Source organism: Salmo salar, chromosome 07, assembly GCF_965601325.2.
Source record: "Salmo salar chromosome 07, fSalSal1, whole genome shotgun sequence".
NCBI classification, from domain to species: Eukaryota; Metazoa; Chordata; class Actinopteri; order Salmoniformes; family Salmonidae; genus Salmo; species Salmo salar.
The window spans coordinates 14,688,360-14,715,414 of NC_138297.1; the positions used below are offsets into that span (position 1 = coordinate 14,688,360).

Here is a 27,055-nt window from a genome sequence, read left to right on the forward strand (position 1 = left end):
CACAGACCGTTGCGCCACTCAAGCGCTGTACAACGTGACCGGTCGGGAGTGGCCTAAAGTACTACAGTAAGAGCAAAATAAAATAATAAAAACCTTAGTGTAACAACAGTTTTAGTAAGTAATACTGAAGTCCTGCACAATTATCAGTTTCTATTTAGGTTTATGTCGCTCATTCATTGTCAGTTAGAGACATCGCAGGACCCAAAAGCATAATCAGTGCTCTAACTCCCCCTTGTGCTGGTCTGGAGCAATGAATTGGTGACGCAGGGTACTGTATTAAACCACAAATGACCTAAGTCCCGCAGCATAATCGCAAAACTTTTAGTGGAGCAACTACTGCAGTTTAGCCCACCAGACCTGCTTTATACAGGAGCTATGTAGCTAGCTTGGTCTGCTTTGTTTCCGCTTTGGTCTTTCTCCAGCCTCAAACACATATTTTGACAATACAACACAAGTTACTAATTACAAAATTATCTTTGTATTGCAGTTGAGATGACTCCCTATCCTGCAGCTGTTGCTGATCTATGGACCCCGCCTACCAAGTGTCTGTCACATCCTCATCCAATCCCGGCCCAACTCTGCCATCTCAGAGTGTTGTTTACATATCGTTGATGCTGAACTGAAGATTCTTCTTGCAAAATATGAAAAGGAAAAACACAACAATCTTGACGATATAATTTTATATTTGATCATTTCAGAGTGAAAATGTTTGTTGTTTTATCGCATTCTTCTGTCTCATCGCAGGACATTTATAACTAAACATGTTTTTTTATTTTTTATTCTGAAACAATGATTTCCTCTTTTTGAACATGTTTTAAGTTTGAATGCCATGGGAAAATGTTCAATCTTCAATATTATCAGTGTCAGGAACATGCGGTGAACCAACACCAAACTCATCAAGGTATTCATATCTGAATATTACACATCAATCCCAATAACTGAAATGATATAGGTTTAGCCTTAAACCTACATTGCAGTCTGTCAATCCTTCTTTAAATGTCAGTCTTTGTGCAGAAAAATCTAAGAACATAAGTGAACGACAAACATGAGCTTGCTTTTGTTTTGGTGATGTATAGACTTGTGATTGACGTGAATCGCTATATCTTTGCTTAAACTCTGGAATATTAAACTGTTTAAATATGAGCTTAGTTTGCAATCTTTTAACAATTCAAGTTGTTCTCAACTGGCTCAATATTAAGTATGATTACTGGGAATTTTTATTGACAGTTTATGTTAAGGGAAAATGGTATCCTATGTTTTATGATATGCGTTTGCGTCTACATCATCGCAATGTGACAGAATTCTCAATGATAGAATGTAAACTATAGATCATTCTTTCACTTGTATTACTCAAAGCCATCGTATGACATATGGAACACTGTTTTAAAGTCCAATCATGATATTTTCATAAGGATGATGATGATAATTATGTGAATTTTATTGGAACTATTGACCCTTTTATGTATAGCGAACGGTTGTCTGTTTTTTTTAGTCTGTACCATCTCCTCTCTCCCCAACCCCGTGTCCATGCATAAGAACCTATGGAAGACAAATAACATTTTACTTGCTACTTTTACCACTGACACCTGCGTGTTAGTTACTCTACTTGACAAGTTGCAACACACAATGTTTTATACTGAGAAGGGATACAGTCATATGGGATCACATTGTTCTGGTCAGTTTTTCCTAGTTGGTAGATATTTTCATAAATGGGTGATTAGGTTGGTTTTGCCGATGGAAATGTAAGGGAGAGATGCAGTAAAATTTTATCAAGGTCAACCTAGAATATTTAGTTACACAACGCTTGGGATTAAAGGCATTGAGTAGGTTTGCCATTAGGATATCCACTGTGGTGTTAAGAACTGTTACTTCCACCATTTATGATTTGTTCCTACAGGAAGGGTGAGACAACACAATCATTTTTTTAAAGTTACGTTGAACTGTACTATGGGACAAAGTGTATATTGTTGCCATGATGAGAAAGGACTGATAAATGTTTAAGAAATGTGATTTCTGCCAAATCTCTTATTTCCATGTCACTTTGCCCATAGCTTAAAGTTTGTGAGGTGATCACTGTAATAAAAAAATACATTTAAAAAAAAGTTTACATTTTACTTCTAATGGCTGTAGTGTAATCCTTCAAAGCATGGTTAGTAAAAATGACAACCACACCACACACATTTGACACATGTACAATTTAATATTCTGCCACGTACACTGTAGCCGCTATACCATGTTAGCCATTCAGACTTTTCCCTCCTTTTTTAACTTCATAACTAATACATGCCCTCATAGATATTTATATATGTGTAATATTGTTATCACCATGGAAACAAGATGCGGATTCATCAAATCAAATGCACTTTTTTGACAATTACTTTTTTGTTTCTTTTATTTTGATCACACAAAGTAAATTGGCAAAGTGATGAACCGTAATATTAGATAGCTTACATAGATAAAGTCTGTACCACAGATAACACCAACGATGCTTTCAGCCAGCCAGCCCAAGATTACAGTACATCCATGTCAGTTCTGTTTTTGGTTTCTGCATTTGTTTCAGTCATGGTTTCTAGAGCGTTTCAGAATTCATGTGAAGCCTTGCGTACAATGGCAACTTATCGGTCGAAGAGTTTTAATTGAAATTCCCTTTCCCATCTTCAACTTGCACTCACACAAACACACACATAAAACACACTCATGTCTCCGCCCACTGGAGGAGGAGAGGAGGAGCATAGCTGGACATCAATAAATACGTAGAAACAAAATTAAACTTGGCAAATATGTAATCTGCAGAAGACTGCTCAGTGTTTAGTCCACCCCCATGTATACCAGTTGAAATTAATAGGCCTTGCAAGTCTGTGGGGGCAAAATCACAATGATATTACTTGGATGGTATTTAACAGTAGAGCTTGTTCTGAGGGCAGAACGTTTAGGCAAGAAATGTGAAGGAAATAAAAGCTACACCGGGATTTGAACTAGGCACCTTCTGTATGGCAACCTATGTCTTACACCCTCTGCCACTCAGGTACACCCCATGAACTGGAAGTTTTGGTCTTTTGAATCTAACAGTTTACTTTCTCAAGTAATGAGTGGCCTAAGGCAGTGCTAGCTGTGCTACTAGAGATTCTGGGTTCGAGTCCAGGCTCTGTCACCGCTGACCACGACTGGGAGACCCATGGGGTGGCACACAATTGGCCCAGCATAGTCTGGGAAAGAGGAGGGTTTGGCTGGCAGGGATGTCTTTGTGCACTAGTGACCCCTGTGGTTGGCCAGATGCAGTGCATGCTAACATGGTCGCCAGGTGTACAGTGTTTCCTCTGACACATTGGTGCTTCTGGGTTAAGTGGGCAGTGTGGCTTGGTTGGGTTATGTTTCAGAGGATGCATGGCTCTTGACCTTTGCCTCTCCCGAGTCCGTACGGGAGTTGCAGCGATGAGACAATGCTGTAACTACCAATTGGATACTGAGAAAAAGGGGTAAAAACATTTTTAGAAAGTAAGATGAAGTTAGTTTAGGAAACAAGAAGCGACGCATGGGGAGTTGAACCAGGGACGTTAATGTCGCAAACCGCGTTTAACACCATTCGTTCATCCATCCACTAACGTTGCTTTTCTCATTTGACTTTCACCTGTCACAAGCTCCACCCCTTGGCCCCATCCAACCAATCATATAGCTCAAGCTCCGTTCCTTGGCCATCCAACCAATCTGCCCTCAGAACAAGATTGTGGAAACATACCATTGAGCAAGAAATAATGCATGTAAAAGAGCCAATGATAAAGGATCTTCTATCTCCACGCTACTATGACACGCAAACACGAAGCAGACCAAAAATAATCTGTCAGAAACTGATGTGCCAATCTTTCCATCTTATCACCATTTATTGGATACCATAAACCAACAGCAGCAAATAAAACAGAACGACTACAGCACACTGGTCTCTCTCTGTCCCATACTTGCTTGTACAATCTTAACAGGCTTAAAAAGGTACACTCAATGAAATGAGGTTGCCACGAGAAGCACCGCAGATATTGAGATGAGCGAGATGCAAGACTTCGCTCTCACACAGTCACACACAGTATCTGCGCATGTGCACGGGTTCGCTTCACGCTGTTCACAGAGTGGTAGCCACAGGACCAAAACAGCAGAGAAGTTGAGCCTCACGCTTCAACGCTCTTAGTTGTTGTGGAAATTGACCCACTATGTTAACTTTCTGCATCTACGTCATATCGCTGAGTATACCTTTAATCAAAGTCATTGATAGGAGGGAAATGAACAGGGGTGAGATGGCACGCACAAGTGACTCATGGGAGGGAAGGAGGGGCGACGTACCTAGTGTTATGACCTATAGTTGTAGTGATGGGAGGGAAGGAGGGGCGACGTACCCAGTGTTATGACCTATAGTTGTAGTGATGGGAGGGAAGGAGGGGCGACGTACCCAGTGTTATGACCTATAGGTGTAGTGATGGGAGGGAAGGAGGGGCGACGTACCCAGTGTTATGACCTATAGGTGTAGTGATGGGAGGGAAGGAGGGGCGACGTACCCAGTGTTATGACCTATAGGTGTAGTGATGGGAGGGAAGGAGGGGCGACGTACCCAGTGTTATGACCTATAGGTGTAGTGATGGGAGGGAAGGAGGGGCGACGTACCTAGTGTTATGACCTATAGGTGTAGTAATGGGAGGGAAGGAGGGGCGACGTACCTAGTGTTATAACCTATAGGTGTAGTGATGGGAGGGAAGGAGGGGTGACGTACCCAGTGTTATGACCTATAGGTGTAGTGATGGGAGGGAAGGAGGGGTGACGTACCCAGTGTTATGACCTATAGGTGTAGTGATGGGAGGGAAGGAGGGGTGACGTACCTAGTGTTATAACCTATAGGTGTAGTGACGGGAGGGAAGGAGGGGCGACGTACCCAGTGTTATGACCTATAGGTGTAGTGACGGGAGGGAAGGAGGGGTGACGTACCTAGTGTTATAACCTATAGGTGTAGTGACGGGAGGGAAGGAGGGGCGACGTACCTAGTGTTATGACCTATAGGTGTAGTTATGGGAGGGAAGGAGGGGTGACGTACCCAGTGTTATGACCTATAGGTGTAGTGATGGGAGGGAAGGAGGGGCGACGTACCCAGTGTTATGACCTATAGGTGTAGTGATGGGAGGGAAGGAGGGGCGACGTACCTAGTGTTATAACCTATAGGTGTAGTAACGGGAGGGAAGGAGGGGTGACGTACCCAGTGTTATGACCTATAGGTGTAGTGATGGGAGGGAAGGAGGGGTGACGTACCTAGTGTTATAACCTATAGGTGTAGTGACGGGAGGGAAGGAGGGGCGACGTACCCAGTGTTATGACCTATAGGTGTAGTGACGGGAGGGAAGGAGGGGCGACGTACCTAGTGTTATGACCTATAGGTGTAGTTATGGGAGGGAAGGAGGGGTGACGTACCCAGTGTTATGACCTATAGGTGTAGTGATGGGAGGGAAGGAGGGGCGACGTACCCAGTGTTATGACCTATAGGTGTAGTGATGGGAGGGAAGGAGGGGCGACGTACCCAGTGTTATGACCTATAGGTGTAGTAACGGGAGGGAAGGAGGGGTGACGTACCCAGTGTTATGACCTATAGGTGTAGTGATGGGAGGGAAGGAGGGGCGACGTACCTAGTGTTATGACCTATAGGTGTAGTAATGGAAGATAAAAGCGCGTACATGAAGGACAAGAAAAGAGAACATTCTAGATCATTTCTTTCGCAAATGGCAGGTCGCAATGTCGGTGAGGATACTATGAACTAACACACAAACACACTCACATACATACGTGCGCGCACATGCACACACACACACATAGGTGGCAGCAGTCTGATGCACTGCTCAGAAGGAAGTTTGACTACACAACACCCATGAGACAGAAACAGACAGAGAAAAACAGGGAGATGGGGACAGTACCTGGGGCTGGGGCTGAACGTGTGTTCACAAAGCTCATGTAAAAAAACGACACCACATCATTACACACATAACCACCTTGAGCCAACTTTGTAAACTGAACTGTAGTGGAGGGTTATATGGGGATGATTTGCTTCAGTAAAATGGGGGTTCAGATCACAGCGTATTTGCGCTTATCTGAATCAAAAGTCCTTGATGAAAGACTATGGCATTCACTCCTTTAAAACAGTATCTCTCCAAAACTGTTTATGACAACTGACTCCTATGTAACAATCTCTTGATAGTCGGATGAAAAGGGTCAAATTTGTTAAGACCCTTCACCTTTGACCTCAGACCAGATTGGTACACGTACGTGTACAGCAGGTACCGTGGGACAAATATAACAAATGCTTTTGAATTGCTGTTTGTTTTGTTTTCTACCAGTCTTCTCTATTTACAAATGTTTACAATCGTTCCTTCAGAAAGAGGCCTCTACATGAGGCAAATGTGCGAGGTGCACCCTCTTCATACGTTTCCTGTAGCTGTTTTCATTCGTTGCATTTTTTTGTGTTGTTTTTTTATTGTACCACAGCAGCCAAAAACTAAAAGAACCAAACAAAAGGATAACGACAAAAAAAATATTCTAAGTCACCCGACGAGAAAGGGGGTGCCATCTTTGGTCACAAAATGAGCAAAAAAAAACTGGAAACAAGTCAAAAGCCCCCAAAAATAATAAGAATTGCCACAAAAGGGAAAAACTAAAATTGAAACCAAAACGCAATCCAGTGTCTTTAGCAGGGGAAGTCTGGCTGGGCGGTAAAGGTTAAGGGTTGTTAGGGGTCACCGAGGGGTTAGAGTTGTGGTAGAGATTAGCTTACAAGACTTCATAGGCTTTTTGTGGATAGGAGGCTTATGTAGCATGGGGGGCGAGGCCAAAAGGGAAGACACACAACTAAGCCAGCAAATCAAAAAAGCCCATCACTTCTTCTTTCTCCTCTCCTCCTCTTTCTCCTTCTCTCCTCCCTCCTCCTCCTTGGCGCAATAGCGTTGGAGCAGCAAGTGCAGGTGTTGCTGAAGGGCATCGGGTTGGAGGGTCTCTGGGGTGTCGTCCAGCCGCTCCAGGTGCACATGCTTACCCTGGGCATCCATCGCCACAGTCCTCTTCTGGGTACGAGACTTATGCATCTGGGTTCTGGAGATGGGACAGAGAAAAGAGAAGGAGGGAGGATGTGTGAGGGAAGGAGGGAGGAGGTGTGGGGTGGGAGAGATGGAGGGAGAAAAGGGGGGAGGAGGTGTGGGGTGGCAGAGATGGAAGGAGGGAAGGAGAGAGGAGATGTGGGGTGGGAGAGATGGGAGGAGGGAAGGAGAGAGGAGGTGTGGGGTGGGAGAGATGGGAGGGAGAAAAGGGGGGAGGAGGTGTAGGGTGGAAGAGATGGAAGGAGAGAAGGAGAGAGGAGGTGTGGGGTGGGAGAGATGGAGGGAGAAAAGGGGGGAGGAGGTGTGGGGTGGAAGAGATGGAAGAAGGGAAGGAGAGAGGAGGTGTGGGGTGGGAGAGATGGGAGGGGGGAGGTGTGGGGTGGGAGAGATGGGAGGGAGAAAAGGGGGAGGAGGTGTGGGGTGGGAGATATGGAGGGAGGGAAGGAGAGAGGGGGTGTGGGGTGGGAGAGATGGAGGGAGAAAAGGGGGGAGGAGGTGTGGGGTGGGAGAGATGGAAGGAGGGTTGGAGTGAGGAGGTGTGGGGTGGGAGAATTCGAGGGAGGGAAGGAGGAATGAGGTGTGGGGTTGGAGAAATGTAGGGAAGGAGGGCGGAGGTGTGGGGTGGGGTAGGAGAGATGGAGGGAGGGAAGGAGGAGGAGGTGTGGGGTGGGAGAGGTGGTGGAAGAGGTGGAGGGAGGGAAGGAGGGAGGAGGTGTGGGGTGGGAGAGGTGGAGGGAGGGAAGGAGGGAGGAGGTGTGGGGTGGGAGAGGTGGTGGAAGGGAAGGAGGGAGGAGGTGTGGGGTGGGAGAGGTGGTGGGAGAGGTGGAGGGAGGGAGGAGGTGTGGGGTGGGAGAGGTGGAGGGAGGGAAGGAGTGAGGAAGTGTGGGGTGGGAGAGGTGGATGGAGGTAAGGGGTGAGGAGGTGTGGGGTGAGAGAGATGGAGGGAGGGAAGGAGTGGGTGGGTAAGATAATGAGATGGGAGAAAGAGCGAAAGAGGGAGGGAGGGAGAGAGAAAGCGAGAGAAGGAAGAGAGTTTATTAGACTTGGTTAACCAATAATTCCAAAAGAACCTGAAAGTTTTGTCAAAGCTTCATTGACAGGCGTTCGACCAAAACTATCTCTAAACTTTGGTCACTGGTCATAGTGACCCAAACATTTCAAGCTAATCCACGTCTCAAAAAAACCCATGCAGGTTAGCCTTCTCTCTACCATCACCAACAGCAACCGTATGAGTCATTTTAAACACGCCCTTCGATGGGTAACTTACTTTGCACATGCCTCGGTCCGAATCTTAGCATTTTATATAAGCATGTAATCTAAATGTTAAGACAGAGGTATTTACACCATGCTTTCAGATAAATCGCTCAAAAAACTAACAGGAGTGTACAAACACGGACACCTTGGGTCAATTAATGAACACTCGCATGCTGTTCTCAAACCTTTTGACAACAGAACCGTCCTCCTTCACAACCTCTTTCTCTACTAAATGGGGAAGTTGAATTTTCCCAAAGCCTCCAGCATAACTCAATGCCTGGATGTGACAGAACAAGGAAAAGGACATTTCAAACACCAAAACCCCCTGTGTCTAGTCTTAGAGTTGAGTTTAGTCTTCAATAAGGTTTTACCAGGTCATACAGTAACAAACATGTCAGTCAAGAACCATTTCAATGGCATGCTATAAAGCTCTAAGCATTCAGCTTTATGTTCCAGGCATAGTATCCCTTACAACACTTGATCCAGCTCAACCTGCTCTGCTCGAGCCACTGAGGTAGAAAATACCTTCCTGGCTTTATATCACAACTGGTGTCCCTCAACCTACTGACCTTCTCAAAGTCCTCTTTGGCCGAGGGGAGGTCTGCGGCCAGCGAGGGGTCACCCGTCTGCTTCTCCATCCTCTCGCCCCTCACCACCGTCGTCTTGACCACCTTGTTGACCTTTCGACCCTGCGTCTGCTCTGACTCGATCTCCGAGGCCATGGTAGCCCCCAGGGCAAGGGGCTCCGAGAAGGTCAACTGGAGAGGTCAAACATAGAGTTTAAAGCTAACTGATTTACAGTGCATTCGGAAAGTATTCAGACCCCTTGACTTTTTCCACATTTTGTTACATTAAAGCCTTATTTTAAAATGGTTTAAATCTTTTTTTTTCTCAAGCTACACGCAATAACCCATAATGACAAAGCAAAAACAGGTTTTTAGACATTTTTACAAAGTATTCAGACCCTTTACTCAGTACTTTGTTGAAGCACCTTTGGCAGCAATTACAGCCTCAAGTCTTCTTGGGTATGACGCTACAAGCTTGGCACACTTGTATTGTGTGCCATAGTTTGAAGTTTCTCCCATTCTTCTCAGCAGATCCTCTCAAGCTCAGTCAGGTTGGATGGGGAGTGTTGCTGCACAGCTATTTTCAGGTCTCGAAGCCACTCCAGCGTTGTCTTGGCTGTGTGCTTAGGGTCGTTGTCCTTGTCCTGTTGGAACATGAACCTTCGACCCAGTCTGAGGTCCTGAGCTCTCTGGAACAGGTTTTCATCAAGGATCTCTGTACTTTGCTCCGTTCATCTTTCCCTCGATCCCGACTAGTCTCCCAGTCCCTGACGCTGAAAAACATCCCCACAGCATGATGCTGCCACCACCAAGCTTCACGGTAGGGATGGTGCAAGGTTTCCTCCAGACATTCAGGCCATTCAGGCCAAAGAGTAGGTTTCATCAGATCAGAGAATCTTGTTTCTCATGGTCAGAGTGCTTTAGGTGCCTCTTGACAAATTCCAAGTGGACTGTCATGTGCCTTTTACTGAGGAGTGGCTTCCGTCTGGCCACCTTATATAGGGACCTTATATAGACAGGTGTGTGCCTTTCCAAATCATGTCCAATCAATTGAATTTACCACAGGTGGACTCCAATCAAGTTGTAGAAACATCTTAAGGATGATCAATGGAAACAGGATGCACCTGAGCTCAATTTTGAGTCTCATAGCAAAGGGTCTGAATACTTATGTAAATAAGGTATTCTGTTTTTTATTTTGAAATAACTTAGAAAAAAAATTAAAACCGGTTTTCATTTTGTCATTATGGGGTATTGTGTGTAGATTGATGAGAAAAAAAGTATATTTAATCAATTTTAGAATAAGGCTGTAACGTAACAAAATGTGAAAAAAGTGCAGGGGTCTGAATACTTTCCGAATGCACTGTCCACTCTGTAGCAATTAAAGATACGTGATATATTATGGTGTAGCCAGGGGTTGACCACACAAGGCCCATGAATATGCAAAGGATCTCAGTACAAAGGGCTCAGGAGACAGGTTTAAGGCAAATGAAGGTTTTGAATATATTAATCATACAGTATTTCAAATCAAAAGGTCTAACTCAGTCAGCATGTAATATACTCCAAACATTAAATGATTCAAAAGGTTTTCATTCAAACATTAAAGAGGCAATCAGCAGTTGAAACAATAACAAAGTGCACCTGTTTCGTTAAAAAGCTGAGAGATTGGGCTGGAGAAATTGAACCACTCTCAAATTCATAGACAGAGCTATGGATGCAAGGACTCCATGATCCATGATATCAAAATTATAGTTTTAATCATGTTTTGAGGCTAAATAGTGTTTGTTAACATTTACTTTATTTACAAACATTGGAGTAAAACAAGCTTATATTTTGGGTTCTGATGGTTTATGACTATTCATCTAAGCTAATTTCTAAGTTATATTCCTCAATAATCAATGGGTATATATGATTCATTTATAAGACCTTTAATAATTATTCCTTAAGAGTCTATTGATGCACCCGTGCATCAATCTAAGAAACATAATAAAACAATCCCCATCAAAATCCTCCAGTTTAAGCTAGAGATATCAGGTTGGCTGCATCTCAATCCACGAGCTACAGCAGTGTTTGTCAGACCAGGAGACATCCTGAAAATCGGTCTTTTCACGAAACCGTCTGTAGCGTCCGAGCGGTTATGACCACTCTATGGAAAGACGGGACTCGTCTGAAAGTAACCCATACAAACAAATGGAAGTATGGAGGTAGTTTTGTGGCAACAAAAATAAGGGTTTAACTATGTGTCCAAGTTTTCTTATATCTCCCAGATATAGGACAGACACTTCATATCCTTATTCCTCATCATTTTTTTTATGAATTTGTTATTCAATGTGTTTCTATGGGCTACAGTAGTAAAGGCCAAACGTAATAATTTATCAAATCATTTTTTATATATTTTTTTGATACCTAAAGGGGTCCTAAAATTCCAAATCAACTAGCTAAATGACCATCTTATGACCATCTTAAAACTATTCTGTATGCTAGCTTAGTAGAACACAAAACTATTTGACATAAACAGTTGCATTCATGAGTTTCATTGACAAATGTCAATAAAGAAAATAAGGTCAGCCAAAGCAAAAACCTGATCAAAATGAATTATGTGAAGAACAGAAATGGTTTGCTCAGTGGGAAATGAATATCCAACTAGTTAGTGACAACTGTGTGGAGTTTGTGACAGCAACTACGTGAGCTTATACAGCATTATAGACACTACTGTATGTCCTGGGATTTCCTGTGATCTTCTATGTAGAAGAACCCTTTACCTTCTAACGACGCTTGTGAGTATCATAGAGCTCAAAACATTCTGACTCTACAGAAGTTTTTGTAAAAATTACCCAGCCCCGGGCCCCTTCTGGATCCGCCCTTGTCTCACAAACTCCGCTATAGCTCAGCCCCTGTTACACACATACTAATGGTTGGTACCGATGCACTGCCACTCCCACGCCCACTGACATGCCCACTGCCACTCCCACCACCTAAGCCCCATTTTGATCCAGAAAAACCCCCTGGGTCCATGAAGCTGTGCATTTTGCAGCTCCTCTTGTGGCATGCTCCCAGTTTAGCACAGGTGCTGCCAAGTTAACCTATCACTCAGCTCCTTAATTGGCCAAGTGACCTGTAGCGCAGGGGGTTATGGGAGGTGTAGTGTTCTAGGTGACAGATATCTACAGTATCTAGTATGCTGCATAAGTATACTGCCATTGAAATGGTTCTTGCATGTAATACTCAATAGTTTTCAGAAACACTGGAATATTGACCCCAAAGAAAGACTATAGACACTTGGCACTTGCAATGCCAGAGACATGGGTTCGATTCCCATGGGGGTCCAGTACTAGGGCTGTCGCGTTGACTGTATTACCTCCACACCGGCATTCATGCAGGCAGTCAAATTCCACATGACTGTTTAGTCACGGTAACTAGGCTTCTCGAAGCTCTGATGCTGCTGCTGGTCATTAGTAGCCTACCAAACTTGCTAACTGCCTGGTACTCAGCACTCTGTTGTCCCTCTAATCACTCTGACATCAATGAAAATCGATTCAAACACTTCATGAGAGCTCATGTTGTGCAACATTTCTATAGGCTATGCAATGATGGCCTCTACTAAAAAGAGGGGGTTCATCTTTCTATAGGCTAGGCCTACTATATTTATTTCTCAACTTTCCTAATATTAAAGCACATAGCTTATATTTACAACAGGTTTATAGCCTACCTGGCAGGCATGAAAATAAACCACGGGGAAAAGCGTCCTCCATTCGCAATTTTGGTGCATAGATGACATGTATTTTTCCCCGATGCCCCTGTTTCAATACAGATGCATGATAATGGTCCATTTTAAATCAAAACTAATTTCACACATACATTATTTAGTTTATATAAAGACAAGATTAAATCAAGAATAGCCTGATGGGTGACAATATCAGCCTATCACTTGTGAATTATATATTAACACTTGTGAATGATGCCGAGCAAAAGAAACAATGTATTTTTGTCGCGACTTAATCATAGTCGCACACCTCATATAGCCTAGCCCATAGACCTATATGTTTTAATAAGGTTTGTATCACAACTAAAGTGGCCAAATACCTTCTTAAAATGAAGCACATTAATCCGCTTTACAAGGGGTGTAGAGCCTAACTGGCAAACATAAGCAGCGCGTGACTTTCAAGTTTGGGGAAGAAATATTTTGCTATAAAAATGCACCTTTATAATAACAGCATTAATTGCTTAATGGCATTTGTGGTCACTTTTGACAATGGAGTTTCCCACTAATGGAACATTCACGCTTATATCCTACCACCATGTGCGCACTGCTGTGCTTATAATGTGAAGAAATAGCCTAATAATTGATCAACATTTGAAGCTTAACGTTCTGATCTGTTGCATCAGCCTCATTGCCTAGTGGTTGTATTAATTTGGGATCTATCACATCCCACAACTGTCCCAGACTATGTTTGGAATATTTATTTCTCACACAGAATAGAATAGGTCGACCTTTGTACTATGTGGGATAGAAGATTGACATAGGCTACTGCTTTTGCTGTTCGTTAGGCCTTACTCATCTTGTTGGCTGACGAAAAGTAAATGTGGACAGTTCTTCCAATATCTTCAATATGCACCTCTGAATTGGATAAAGACGTGCAGTTGCATCCCCGATAAGTCTGTCTTAACTTGTAGCCTGTGAGAAAGACCCAATCACGTGATGGAGCGCGCAGCCAGTGGCACAATGGCCACTGGCCGCAAACGGCATGGATTTTTTTAAGGTGCATTACGGCTACAGTAAGGGGATGTCGCTGTGAAATTCTAGGCATTATCAAGTGCTTGTCAAATTGTGAGAGACTGATGTAGTGTGTACAGCCTGCGCAAAAAACAAAGCAGAGCTCATGCCTTTCAAGCTACTTTTTTCCAAATCATCATTAGACTCGCATCATGCAGCCTTACAATGTTTTAAATATCTAAACATATAGCCCAACGTTTGTAGAACAACTAAAGTTACATTAATAACTCTAAATGAAGCATATAGGAGGACCTGTTTCTTTGTTAACTGCTCAACACAGAATAGCTGCATGTACACACTCTCTCAACTCGTTTGGAGAAAATATCCTTTCTATTTTATTCAGCTATGTTCAATTGTATTCTTCATACTATAAAATAATATAATATAATGCCACGGAATTCTAAGCAAATCTTGTCTGCTAAAGGAACTAGTGTAGCCCACAGCCATTTGGCATAGCCACATCAGGACCTAACATAAGGACAACTCAGAGTATGTTATTCTGAAATACACTACATTTTCTTCATATCATGCTTCTTTAGACCTGTCTAAAATAAATAATGGATTTAGGTGTAGGCTATATTACATGGATTTATTAGACTTTCTAAAATGTAGATGTTCCATAGATCTGCATCAGTGGCTTGTAGGCTGTGTCTGGAAGCCAGGAGATGCTACATGTGTTTATTGTAATTAACGGTCAAGTACCGTGAGACCAACAGTTATTTGCTTGACAATCACCGGCTGACCGCACAGCCCTTACCAGTACAAACAAAATACGAAAATGTGTGCACTCACTACTTACTGTAAGTCGCTCTGGATAAGAGCATCTGCTAAATACCAAAATGTAAACGTATAGACACAAAGACGACAGACAGATGGACGGACTGACCTCAGTCTGATCTCCCTCACTCCGGACCACTGTCCTCTTCACCACCTTGGAGAAGGCATCTCCCTCCTCCACGCTGACCATCTCCTGCTGAGATCCCTGCACCGTCACCTCCTCTCTCTCCACACCGTCTGGAGAGAAGTACTTACGGATCACCTTCCGTGTGATCTGGGGGAGAGAGACCAGAGAGAGAGGAATGTAGAGCACTGAGCTCCATGACTAGGTCATATAAGAGCAAACACACTTATTTGCCTGGGAAAATCATTGATAAATAGTAGTTATGTCATAAATAATCATAATTTGGTGGGAGCTTATATTTTTCTTATGTTGTTGATGTCTACTGTAAATCAGGGAGTGTTCTAGAGGTAAGTGTCTGTGAATGTAGGTGTAAAATGTCCCTTTACCTTCTTGACTACCATGTTTCCTTGCTCATCCATGTACTGTTCTTCTGTGACTGTCTGGGGAGGGATGTCTGGCAGGTCATCTGCCTGGAGAGAGAACACAGTAGATGCACAGTCATAGCCCTGACCTAACAGACCCGGAACACACACTGGAGTTAAGGCAAGTACACAGAGGAACTGGTTTAAACATTGCAAACTCAAAAAGGGAAATAAAACAACATAGATCAGTCATTTTGAACCATTATCTAAGACCACAAATATTTCATCAATCTGTCACAGAACAAAATGATATGGCATATGAGGATGCAGTATAAAACAAAGCGGAGACAGAAATCTAAATATGAATATATATATATATTATAGGTATTATCCAAAGTTCAGCATAGCAACAAAATTACCCACAACCTAAAAGTCAACTCCCATCTAAACACAGCACCACAGCACACTATGGCAGGGCCCACTCCTCCACATGCTCTCCAATGCCCGATACCTGGATGATAACTCTGCGTCGGACCACCCTGGAGGTTAACACCTCTTCCACTGAGTTATCCGATGACAGCAACCCTAGCTCCTCATTTATCTCCTGAGAGACAGCACACAGCCATTGTGAGCATAATAGATCATTATATCATGGTTACACATTTTGTATAGTTACTGCAGGCACAGTTACTGCAAGAACAAAACAACACGCAACAGTGTTCCTTCTTTTCTCTTTCTCGGTTGGACTTTTTACTTTTCTCTCATTGGAATGGCAAAAAGGCATTCAAAAATAGGCTATCGTAGACCTGATATAACTTTTCAGAAATAAATAAAATACGAGGTTCTATGAAATGGTGTTGGAGATGAAAGATGAAGAGAAGGCCCAGTTGTACAACACCCCTTCAACAAAACCAGCCATGCAAGATATGTAAATGATAATCCAAAGAAATTGTGGTCAAAGCCTAAACAAGTACCTCTGTATGGAATGTTGATGTGGAATATGAAGTATTGACAGTAAAGGTTTGACAATTATTTCACTTTTTCTTTATAGAATGTTTTCGTATGTACTGTAGGTACTCTTCGTTGTATCAGATACCCTAGCTGAAAATATGAAAATAATTAGCAAACACAGCAAGCAAACATTCTCAAAGGTAAGTATATTCCTTATTCCTTATTTTGTCCCATGATTATTCCATTGTGTTGGTCAGTGACCCCACTTTGGAGTGGTTTGACTTACAGTGTATTGTTTTGTAAGTATACACACATGCAAACACAGCACTCATAAGCTTTTTGTACTTGTGTTTGAGTGAGTTGATGTCCTCTCTGGACTGTGGTAACACTGCAATCAGCCTGAGAAGCTGGGACACAAGCCAGGGCAGGGTGCAGTCGTCATGCTCGACCTCTTACCCGTTCCAGAGAGTACTCATCGTCATCGTACCCTGCCCGCGACCTGGAGAGAAGCTCTTCACATGTGGGTACAGTTTCACTTTCAGGTCTGTCATAAATGCCATAATCCCCAAGACTTTCACTACCCGATGAGAAGCGCTTTTGGTCATCCACCTGTAGGAACTGTGCGCTGTATAAAGGGCTCCCTTTGAGGAAGCCTGTTTCCGGTGTGCTGCCGAAGGGGGTTGGGGAAGGAGGCTCTTCGATGCGGTAGAGGACTTCAGGTTCCTCTGGCTCCAGATCCTCTGGCTCTAAGAAGTCTGACAAGTCATCTTTGCAGTCAAAGAACTCCAGGTCTGAGTCTTCTTGGGCGGAATCTGATTGGATATCTGGTCCAAATGCAGAGAGTGATTTCTCAAATTCACCGAGCACTCGCTTAAAGTCTGGGGAGAATTCAAAGGCTTCTGCGGATCCAGGTGTAACAGACTTGGAAGCGGACTCAAGACCTATCAGGGTGGTGGTTGTGACCTGACTCTTATCTGACAGAGAGTCACTGAAGACTGGCGAAACTGGACTCATATCAGTGGGAGACATCTGGCTACACTCAGAGACTCTCAGAGACTGGCATCCGGAAAACACAGCTTCGTAATCTGGAGGCACCAGGAATTGGTTTGACATCGGCGAAAATAACTCACCCGATTGAATCTGCTCAAATTCCTTGTATGTAAATTCACTCGAGTCAGAGAATTCCTGACTGGCAGAGTCAGGTTTCTTTAATTTAGGTGTGACTGCTCTATGGGTAGTGAAGGGGTCTTGTTCACTGATCTGCCATGGAGTTGATATAAGAGGTTCATAGCTTGTGGCTGTCTTCATCTGTTTAGTAGATGCCCGTCCTGATACTCTGGTTTCTTGACTGAAGGCTGGAACCGCCTTTTGTTCATGTAAAGTACTTTCCATTATCATGGTAGACTTTAATTCACTTTGCATCTTTCCATTACCGGTCTGCAACAGTATTTCCTTGGCAGTTTGAGACGGAGCCTAGAAATAAATGTTGACATCACTTGAACATGGATTACTGAAATGCGTTGTTACAGCAAGTCAGTTGGCATGCACCACTGACATCCCATCAACAAACTGCATAACACTAATAGAGTACTAGGTCTTGTTATTCATTTTCCTCAACAACATCATGTTATATTTTAAATCACTGCATGAACAAATTTCAAAACAAACTATTGGAAAACAAACCATGCAATTCTAAAGGCCAAAATCATAGTGCCAGATGACGTTAAAGTAATGAGATTGTGCTCGTTCACAAATGATTAGTTACATCTCAAAAGAGACAAAATTGGTTAGTTACATCAAACACCATCCAAGTCTATTGTGATCGCACAAACATTCCTCAGATACACTCCATTTCACCGAAACACATTGCTGAATCCAGACATCCATTTCGACCACACAGTGTTATTGTCATCCTCCATTAGAATAGGAGTTATTCCATTATTTCATGGCACGTGCAAGTCAGCTTTATCATGCTCTCTCTCTTACCCTCTGTGGGTCTTCCTGGGTGTTTATTGTATTAGCACTGGGGCACAGGACCTCTACTTCTTCCTCCTTTCTGTCCTGGACCTTCACTGGTTGTTGATTTACTGGGACGTCTTTCTGGACCTTTTTGACGTCTTCCAAACCAATAGTGGCTTGGGGAGTTGGGATGGTTTCAGCATGCTCTGAACCATGCTTTGTCTGTGTCCATTCCGTAGATGAGGTAACCATTTCTGCTACTAGTACACTGACCCTTGGTAAGCCTTGATCTGTCGTGCTCGTTTGTCCCTGTTCTATTTCAAATTCATTATCGGGGACTGACGACAGAGTGACACCCAAGGACTTTTCTTTGGGTGACAATGGGACATGCTCAGATGTTAAAACAGTTGTCACATGACTCAACGTACCTGCTTTAAATGTCGTTGTATCTGTACCTGTAATAACTAAACTTAACTCTTCATCTGATTCACCGGATTCAGGAGACGACTGCCATCGGCGGACATCGGCCCAATAATCTAGAGGTAAGGCTACGAATACAGTGTCTGATGACACTGATTCAGGTGAAGACGTTCTATCACTAAGGGGTTCCATGAAGTACTGAGATAAAATCCTCATAAACTGAGGCACTGGTGAGTCAGGCGATAGCCGTCTATTCCTGCCGACTGATTCTAGGGAATCAGGTGAGGATGGCCTACTCTCTAATGCTGACGGTGATATGGCCATTAGCTCATACTCAGAGCCAGAAGACATTGATTCAGGTGATGATGACCTGTGTTCTATTGTGGCATACTCCATATTACATGAATCCATTCGTGATACACCTGATATTGTATACTGAGGGATAGGTGAGTCTGGAGAAAGCGACCTGTTGTCATTCATCTCATGCATTGCTTCAGGTGAAGATGTTCTAACGTCAACCATTGACATTGCTGATTCCAGAGACATGGGTCTGTATTCAGCTGACTCAGGGGATAGTGATCTATCCTTCTCAACTTGTTTCTCTAATAACACAGATTCAGGTGATGATATTCCAACATCTGCCTTTAATATTAATGTTGCAGGTGACATGGGTTGGCAGTCAGGCAAAGACTCAGGTGCATCGTACATTAGATGGTATTCTTCCAGCATCATGGTTGTTCCAGGTATTGGTGAACCAGCCATTGGTTTCTGGTCTGTTTCTTCACGTGCCAATATTTCTGATGGTAATACACGCTCCGGAATGAGACTTTTGGCTGACAACTGTGTTTCCCCACAGTTTGATTCAACTGATTCAGGTGACAATTGTGTAGGTTCAGTAGCAAAATACTCTGCAGTTGATATCAAGTGTTCCGAATCCAACAACACTGATCCAGTGGAGGATAATTCCCTTATTGATACAGATTTTGGTAACGCCTCCCTATAATCAGGGACAGGAGCCTCGGGTGTTAATGGTCTATGTTCATCAACTGATGCCACTGATTCAGGCATTACTGCTCTTTTGTCAGGCCAGGATTTGTCAGAATATACCAACTCAAATTCCATGTCGGATGTTATTGAGTCAGTGGATGAAGACCTATATCCTGTTTCTACTGTGGTAGACCCAAGTGTGACCTGTGTAAATTGTGGAATTGGTGACTCTGGTGTCAAAGACCTATGTTCATCCACTGATGCTAGTGATTCAGGTGAGTCTGGTCTCACCTCATCAAATAAGGACTCAGAAATGAGTGGTACATATTCAATATCTGAAGCAAATGATTCGGGTGATGATGACCTGTACCCAATGGTTGAAATTGCAGATTCAGGTAACATCTGCCTAAACTGAGGTATGGGTGAGTCAGGAGACAATGCCCTGCATTCATCTATAGATGCTATTGATTCAGGTGATGAGCATCTATCCTGAAGAAGAATTGAGGCGACTAAGAATAACTCTATTTCAGATTCTGTATCTGAGCATATCGATTCATTCGATGATGATCTATTCCATGCCACTAGTGTAGTAGTTTTGTGCTGTGTGTACTTGGGTACTGGAGAGTCTGGTGACAGAGCTTTAAACTCATCTACTGATGCCGTTGAATCGGGACTGTCAGGTCTATCTTCAATCTCAGAAATCAAAAGAGTGTATTCCGTTTCAGATTCTGTTTCATAATCTGCCAATGATGCAGGGGATGAGGACCTATATCCAACCATTGAAACGATAGACTCTCGTAATGCTTGTCTAAATTTAGGTATGGGGGAATCTGGAGACAGACACCTGTATTCATCCACTGATGCTGTAGATTCAGGTGATGATGATCTGCTGTTTGTCAGTAGCATGACTGATTCAGGAGACATGGTTCTATACTCTGATAAAGACTCAGGTGATAGGGGTCTTTCCTCTGTATCTGATGCTATTGACTCAGGTGAGTCTGGTCTCTGCCAAAAGGAAAAAGCCTCAGATAGTATATGTTTGGTTTCTGAAGTCACTGTAGTCACTGATTCAGGCGATGAGGATCTATATCCAAGAACAGATTCAGGTATTACCTGTCTAAACGGAGGTACAGGAGAGTCAGGGGACAGTGGTCTATGTTCATGGACAGATCCTAGAGATTCAGGAAAGGACAATCTAGTGTCAATACCCAGAGCTATTGAATATTTTGGGTCTATTTCAACGTCTGCATCAGACACTGATTCTGGTGACAATGATCTATGATAGGGTTGAGCAGTTTCAAGGAAAAATTTTGAATATTGGGGTATGGGGGAATTCGGAGATAAACATTGACATGCTTTCAATGACTTTACTGACTCTGCTCTCAAAACAGTCTTTATCTTAACTGACTCAGGTGAGAGAGGCCTATATTCAGACTCAGAATCAGGTGTGAGTGGTCTTTCCTCAGTAACCTCAGTTGATGAACTTTGACTTTCTCTTTCTGATGTCTGTACATGCTCTATGATATTGTCAGCATACTCAAATATACCAGTTTTAGGGGTTTCCCCTACATACTGGGGGTCATGTATTGGTGAGATCAGCTTCCAAAGCTCTGCATCGTACTTAAGTTTGTAAACTGGGACTCGTATGACTGATGGAAGGACATGTATTCCTTCTTCAAATACTGTTATTGGTGACACAGATGGTTCTTTTGGAGTTTGGGCTAAATTAGGTACTGACAGTCCTTTCTGAGCTTCAGGTTTACTAGATTCAGGAAATAATTGGGCTGTGGACTCGAATGTTATTGGGGGACTTTCTGGGACATCAACATCTGATTCAGTTACCGTTATTGTTGACATAGATGGTGTCAAATCTTGCTCTATTGAAGGTTGTGCTAAATTAGGTACATATAGTATTTTCTGACCTTCAGGTTTACAAGATTCAGGAAAGAATTGGGCTGTGGACTCAAATATTATTGGTGGACTTTCAGGGACTTCTACACCCGATTCAGTTACCGTTATTGGTGACACACAAGGTACCATGTCTTTTGAAAGTGAGCTGTTCTCACTGACTGATCCAGTCGACTCAGGTGATAAGGGTCTACCTTCAATAGCTACAAATCTTGACTCAAATATCTCAGAAACCTCATCATCTGGTAACGATTCAGGTGATGATGACCTATGGTGAAACTGAAACTGAACAGCTTCACATAACAATGGTGAATATTTGGGTACGGGGGAATCTGGTGACAATGATCTATTTTCATTCATTGTTCCTGTAGACGCAGGAGATATTGCTTTAATATCCTTCAACAGCATCAAGGATGAAGATGACATGGGTCTGTACTCTGATAATGACTCCGGTGACAGTGGCTTAGAGTCATACTCCTCAGCTGGCGAATCTACTGATAACGATTCCGATGTCTCCTCATACTCTATTCTTTGTCCAGCATACTCAAACACACCTGTTTTACTACAGTAGGTTTCTCCTACATATTGTGGGTCATTTACTTGAGAGATAAGCTTCCAAAGCTCTGCATCATACACAAGTCTGTACTCTGGCACTAGTATTGCTGATGGAAGGACATGTATACCTGATTCAGATACTGTTATTGGTGACACAGATGGTGATACAGATGAAGGTTGAGCCAAGGCAGGTACTAATAGTCCTTTTTGAGGTTCAGGTTGACTAAATTCAAATAATGGTGCCGTTGAGGACTCGATTAATATTGGTGGACTTTCAGCGACATTAATACCTGATTCAGTTACAGTTATTGGTGACACGCATAGTATCATGTCTTGATCTTCTGGAGGTTGAGCCTCGTCACCAGTGGCTGATAGACCTTCAAGAGGTTCAGGTTTACTAGATTCCAGAAAGGGTGGAGCTGTGTACTTGAATATGATTGGTGGACTTTCAGGGACATATACACCTGATTCAGTTACAGTTATTGGTGACACGCATAGTACCATGTGTTGGTCTTCTGAAGGTTGAGCTACATCAGGTACTGATAGTCCTTTGTGAGGTTCAGGCTTAGTAAATTCGGGTACTGCTGGTTTAGGTGCAGTTACAACTTCTGCAGGTTTCATTGGAGGTGGGTTTGTAGAAGGTAATGCTGACTCAGATAATTGTATTTCAGCAGGAATTTCGGTCTCTGATTCAGATGCCGGATCAATTTTGGCGGACATAGATTTAATTTTTTTTGCAGATTTCGTCTTTGCCGACAATGGATTGAGTTTTCTTTTGCCCTTTTGAGTGGACTGCTGTATATCTAGATGTATATTTTGCATGCCTGTTGAAATAGCAGGTTCTGACGTTACAGGGTTAGGTTTAATGGCTTCAAATGATTCTGCTGCCAATTGTAATTTTTCTGGAACAACTGTCTCAGATTTTGTCAACTTTGCTTTTGTCACGGATAGAAAAACAAGGGGTTTAGGGGATTCCGATTTGGTCAACGCTGGATACGTGATCTCCTTTTCAAAGTCTAAAGCTTCAGGTGAATCTGATCTATGCGCTGCAGCTATAGACTCCAGCGACATTGGAACATATTCAGTGTCTGATGATACTGATTCAGGTGAATCTGATCTATAATCAACAATAGAGTCGGGTAATAAGTGTCGAAACTGAGGTATAGGTGAGTCAAGTGATAGCGCTCTGTACTCATCTATCGATGCTGCTGATTCAGGTGATGAAGGTCTATCCTTATAAAGTAATGAAACTAAGGGTGCAGTTTCATAATCTACATCTGAAAATATAGACTGGGATGATGATGATCTACAGAACGTCACTAAAGCAATGGGTTCAGATTGCCAAAATTGTGGAATTGGTGAATTTGGAGACAGAAATCTATGTTCATCTACTGATCTTGTAGACTCAGGTGAGTCTGGTCTCTGCCAAAAGGCAAAATCCTCCAATGGTATACATTCAGTTTCTGAAGTCACTGAAGTCTCTGATTCAGGTGAGAATGATCTGTATCCCGAAGTGGAGGTAACCGATTCAGGTATCACCTGTCTAAACTCAGGTACAGGAAAATCAGGGGATAGGGGTCTATGTTCATTGACTGACTCGGTAGATTCAGGTGATGATACCCTCTTCTGTAAATCCTCTTCAGGGGATAGTGGTCTATCTGATGAAAAATGCCACCTTACTGTTTCCAGAATTACTGATTCAGGAGACGATGCTCTGTCTTCAGTTTCGTAAATTACAGATTTAGGTGAAATGGATCGACAATAACTACTTTCACTACCTGGAGATATTGCTATGGTAAACTCTCCCTTGTTTGGAACCATAGGTGTCAATTGCCTGAACATTTGTCCAGGGGCACAAGCAGGTAATTTTGCAGTTTCCCATTTAATCTCAGGGGATGGTAAAGGAGGTATGGACAAGTCAGGCAAAAGAAGACTAAGTTCAGTAACGGATGACAATGATTCAGGGGATGAGGCTCTACTCTCAGTCAACAGTATGGATGAATCAGGTGTTGACGGGCGATACTCGAGTATAGGTGAGTCAGGTGATTGGAACCCAGACCTATCATCTGAAGTCACTGACTCTGGCGAAGACGATCGATCATGCATTGAAACTACAAATTTAGTAGCATACTCAGACCCTGAGTCAGGGGATGAAAACTTTTTTTCAGTTTCGGATGCTCTAGATTCTGGCACCAAAGGCATGAATGACTCTGATAAGACTGTAACAAAGGCTTCCTCCTGACTTGAAGGCTTATGTTGAGTGATAGGTAAGGTTATCGCAAAACTGTACTCTACCTCCGGAATAACAGATTTGGCTGATCTGGAGTCAGCCACTGGAGGATCTAACACCTCTCCTGGGGGCTCAGCAGTTGATTCATGTGACATCTGGATTAATGCAGTGCTGACAATGGATTTTACTTTGACCGACTCCGAAATGAGAGTGGTTCTTGACACTTCAGATGATGTTTGAGCTATTGTCTGGGATTCCTTACCCACCTCAAAGGTGATAGACTCTGGGGTCACGGGACTGATATCTACAGGTTTGATGTAAAGCTCAGCCTGGTCTACATCAATCAAAGGCATGGAGGTAGGGGAATCCTCTGCATAAACTGGGCTGGCTCTGTAAGTACCCGCTACTTCATCTAATTCCATTGGTGTTTTCCTGGATCCTTTACTAGTTGACTTCTCTACATACCCAAACAGGACTTTGTAAAGTCGGTGTGACACTTCGTCAATATGATCCTTTGAGAATATCTTATGTGTCTCTTTGGGTCGTACCACCTCAGAAGACTGAGGCAGCTGAGTAGACTGTGGTACATTTATAGGCTTAGCTGTAATACTGATGTTCTCTGTGACCCGTTCAGTTGTCATAGTGACAGAGGTGGTGGAGAGGTAAGTGTAGTCCTCTGAGGTTTGCTTTAGCTCCACAGACAGCTCACTGAAGTCTGGCTCGGCCTGGTCACATTCAGTCAGACTGTCCTCGAAGTCGGTCATGGACAACGGACGGCTCTCACAGACACGCTTACGACTTCTTGTGGGCGCCTTTTGGTGACTCGTTGGTGACATGTCGCTTTCAGCCTGGGGGGGCTGAGTTGACCCCTCACCCCACTCTGCACCTCCCTGTGCCCCCTCCTCAGAATGCTTGACAGATAGAGAGGGCGAGGGGGGAGGTGTGGGCCCTTTGTAGACAGGATCTAGGACGTGAGAGGTGAGCTGGTAGGGGGAGGTGCGGTACAAGGTGAAGAAGGGACTTACTTGTTTGAAAGTGCCCATATGTAGTGACTCAGCCTTCTCCGGTCCAGTATCTGATGTACCGCCCACAGAACTGAGGAACAAAACAATAACAAGGTAAAACATCTAATCCCCTTTGAAGTCTCCCAAGTCCCTCTTTCTGTCAGTCCCTCTTTCTGTTGGGCCCTCTTTCTGTCTGTCCCTCTTTCTGTTGGACTCTCTCTCTCTCCATCACAGAGAGAGAGATTTTAACAATGCAAATCAAGATCTCAATTAACTTTTCTACAGCCATACAACATGTATGTACCAGCAAACCCTCCAAAACAATATAAGACCTCTTAACCATACCAATTTCTCTTTCGCTCAGTACTTCCCTGTTATACTGTCCCACTGACTTACTATGTCGAATCCATCTCTTTCTGCAGCTTCTCCTTCTGGACGTGTCTCAGGAGGCCTGTTACTGATTCGTCTGTCTCCACCCGCCCTGAAGTCTCGTGATGTGACGACATGCTGGAGGAGAGGTCCTCCTCTGACACCACGAGGGGCCCCTGCCTGGACCCTGGCCCACTGGGGGTGCTGTCTGTACGCCTGCCTGGCCGGGGACTGTCTACGTCCTCATGGAGGGCAGAGAAACCTGGACAGGCATAAATATGAACATCGTTATTAACCTGTGATCTCTCTGACATAGTTAAAAAATGGTGGTTCACAAGATGACATAAGGTTTACTGTCTCATGACAGTCAACATAGAACATTTCCATTCCACTTGTTAATACACTGTACTGTACCTTCACTGTGATCCAGTGCAATGGTCCTCTCAATCTCTGCATAGGTGTGTGATGTGTCCTCCTGGGTGGACTTGACCATCTTGGTTTCGATGAGGTGGACAATGTCCATTCTGTTGATTTTGGTTAGTCTTTTGATCAGTGATGCTTCTGTGGAAAGAAATAATGACAAAATAACAAAACGGTAAATAAAGTCATTGTGAAAAATATGAAAATGATCGATAATAAATATGACAAATACTATTTTATTTTTTACCCATTTTTCTCCCCAATTGGTAGTTACAGTCTTGTCCCATCGCTGCAACTCCCGTACGGACTCAGGAGAGGTGAAGGTCGAGAGCCGTGCGTCCTCCGAAACACAACCCAGCCAAGCCGCAATGCTTCTTGACACAATGCCCGCTTAACCCGGAAGCCAGTTGCACCAATGTGTCGGAGGAAACACCGTACACCTGGCGACCGTGTCAGCGTGCATTGCGCCCGGCCCGCCACGAGTTGCTAATGTGCGATGGGGCAAGAACGTGCCTGCCGGCCAAACCCTCCCCTAACCCGAACAACGCTAGGCCAATTGTGCGCCGCCCCATGGGTCTCCCGGTCGCGGCCGGCTGCGACAGAGCCTGGACTCGAACCAGGATCTCTAGTGGCACAGCTAGTACTGCGATGCGGTGCCTTAGACCACTGCACTACTTGGGAGGCCCCTATGACGAATATTCTAAATGTCACTGAATATTCTGAATACAATAAAGAGCGGATAGATCAACGTACCTGTGACATTTTTACCCTCCCTGTCAGTCCAGAGCTTCAGCAGGGCGTGGCTTTGGTCCTGTAGTGAATTGGGGTTCTCAAGCCTTATTAGATTGACCTTCTCCTCACTGAACTCCAGTTCTCGAGCCAGCTCTGGAAAACACACCCGAAAATAGACAGATATTATGATGTGATTTTAAAAAGGATTGATGGAAATCCAATACTGGAAACATCTGACAGATAAGATAAAATATATATTTTTTGAGAATAGCAACCACAGACACTTATAGGACACTTTTCAGTGTTAAATATGCAATGTTAATTTGAACATACTTCAAAATCACTGGGAAGTGATTATCGTCTCTGACACTGAGTACCGATATGCATGGTGTTCCACTCACCCGTCCAACTGAAGCCCAGGTGGTCGGCTATTATTTCCAACCGTTCCTCTTTCCTCTCGGCTTCATCCTGGGAATCTACTGTAAATGCCACCACAACAGCAGGAGAGCCGTGAGAGGATAGGCCACGCAAGGATGGACAGGCAAAGTCACATT

The 27,055-nt window shown here is 43.5% G+C and overlaps 2 protein-coding genes across 37 annotated transcripts in view; one reads left to right on the top strand and one right to left on the bottom strand.

The window, feature by feature from the left end:
* LOC100380644 (calcium/calmodulin-dependent protein kinase type II delta chain) overlaps positions 1-2,114 on the top strand; it is a 117,874-nt gene extending 115,760 nt beyond the window's left edge. For all 14 annotated transcript variants that reach the window (XM_045721539.2, XM_045721541.2, XM_045721540.2 and 11 more), the window contains one exon: positions 488-2,114. Coding sequence is in view for 1 of the 14 variants with exons in the window: in XM_045721540.2 (XP_045577496.1) it covers positions 488-491 (4 nt within the window). In the remaining 13 variants the exon portion in view is untranslated. The remainder of the gene's footprint in view (positions 1-487) is intronic.
* Positions 2,115-2,374: 260 nt separating this feature from the next.
* ank2b (ankyrin 2b, neuronal) overlaps positions 2,375-27,055 on the bottom strand; it is a 328,402-nt gene continuing 303,721 nt past the window's right edge. For 17 of the 23 annotated variants that reach the window (XM_082977374.1, XM_082977375.1, XM_082977372.1 and 14 more), the window contains 10 exons: positions 26,903-26,980; positions 26,523-26,654; positions 25,764-25,910; positions 25,377-25,611; positions 25,002-25,071; positions 14,991-15,074; positions 14,590-14,754; positions 8,936-9,124; positions 8,552-8,643; positions 2,375-7,107 (listed from right to left, as the gene is read on the bottom strand). In XM_082977374.1, coding sequence (XP_082833500.1) covers positions 6,894-7,107; positions 8,552-8,643; positions 8,936-9,124; positions 14,590-14,754; positions 14,991-15,074; positions 25,002-25,071; positions 25,377-25,611; positions 25,764-25,910; positions 26,523-26,654; positions 26,903-26,980 — 1,406 coding nt within the window. In that variant the 3' untranslated portion in view covers positions 2,375-6,893. The remainder of the gene's footprint in view (positions 7,108-8,551; positions 8,644-8,935; positions 9,125-14,589; positions 14,755-14,990; positions 15,075-25,001; positions 25,072-25,376; positions 25,612-25,763; positions 25,911-26,522; positions 26,655-26,902; positions 26,981-27,055) is intronic. The other 6 variants (XR_014392870.1, XR_014392867.1, XR_014392869.1 and 3 more) reach the window with 6 other exon arrangements.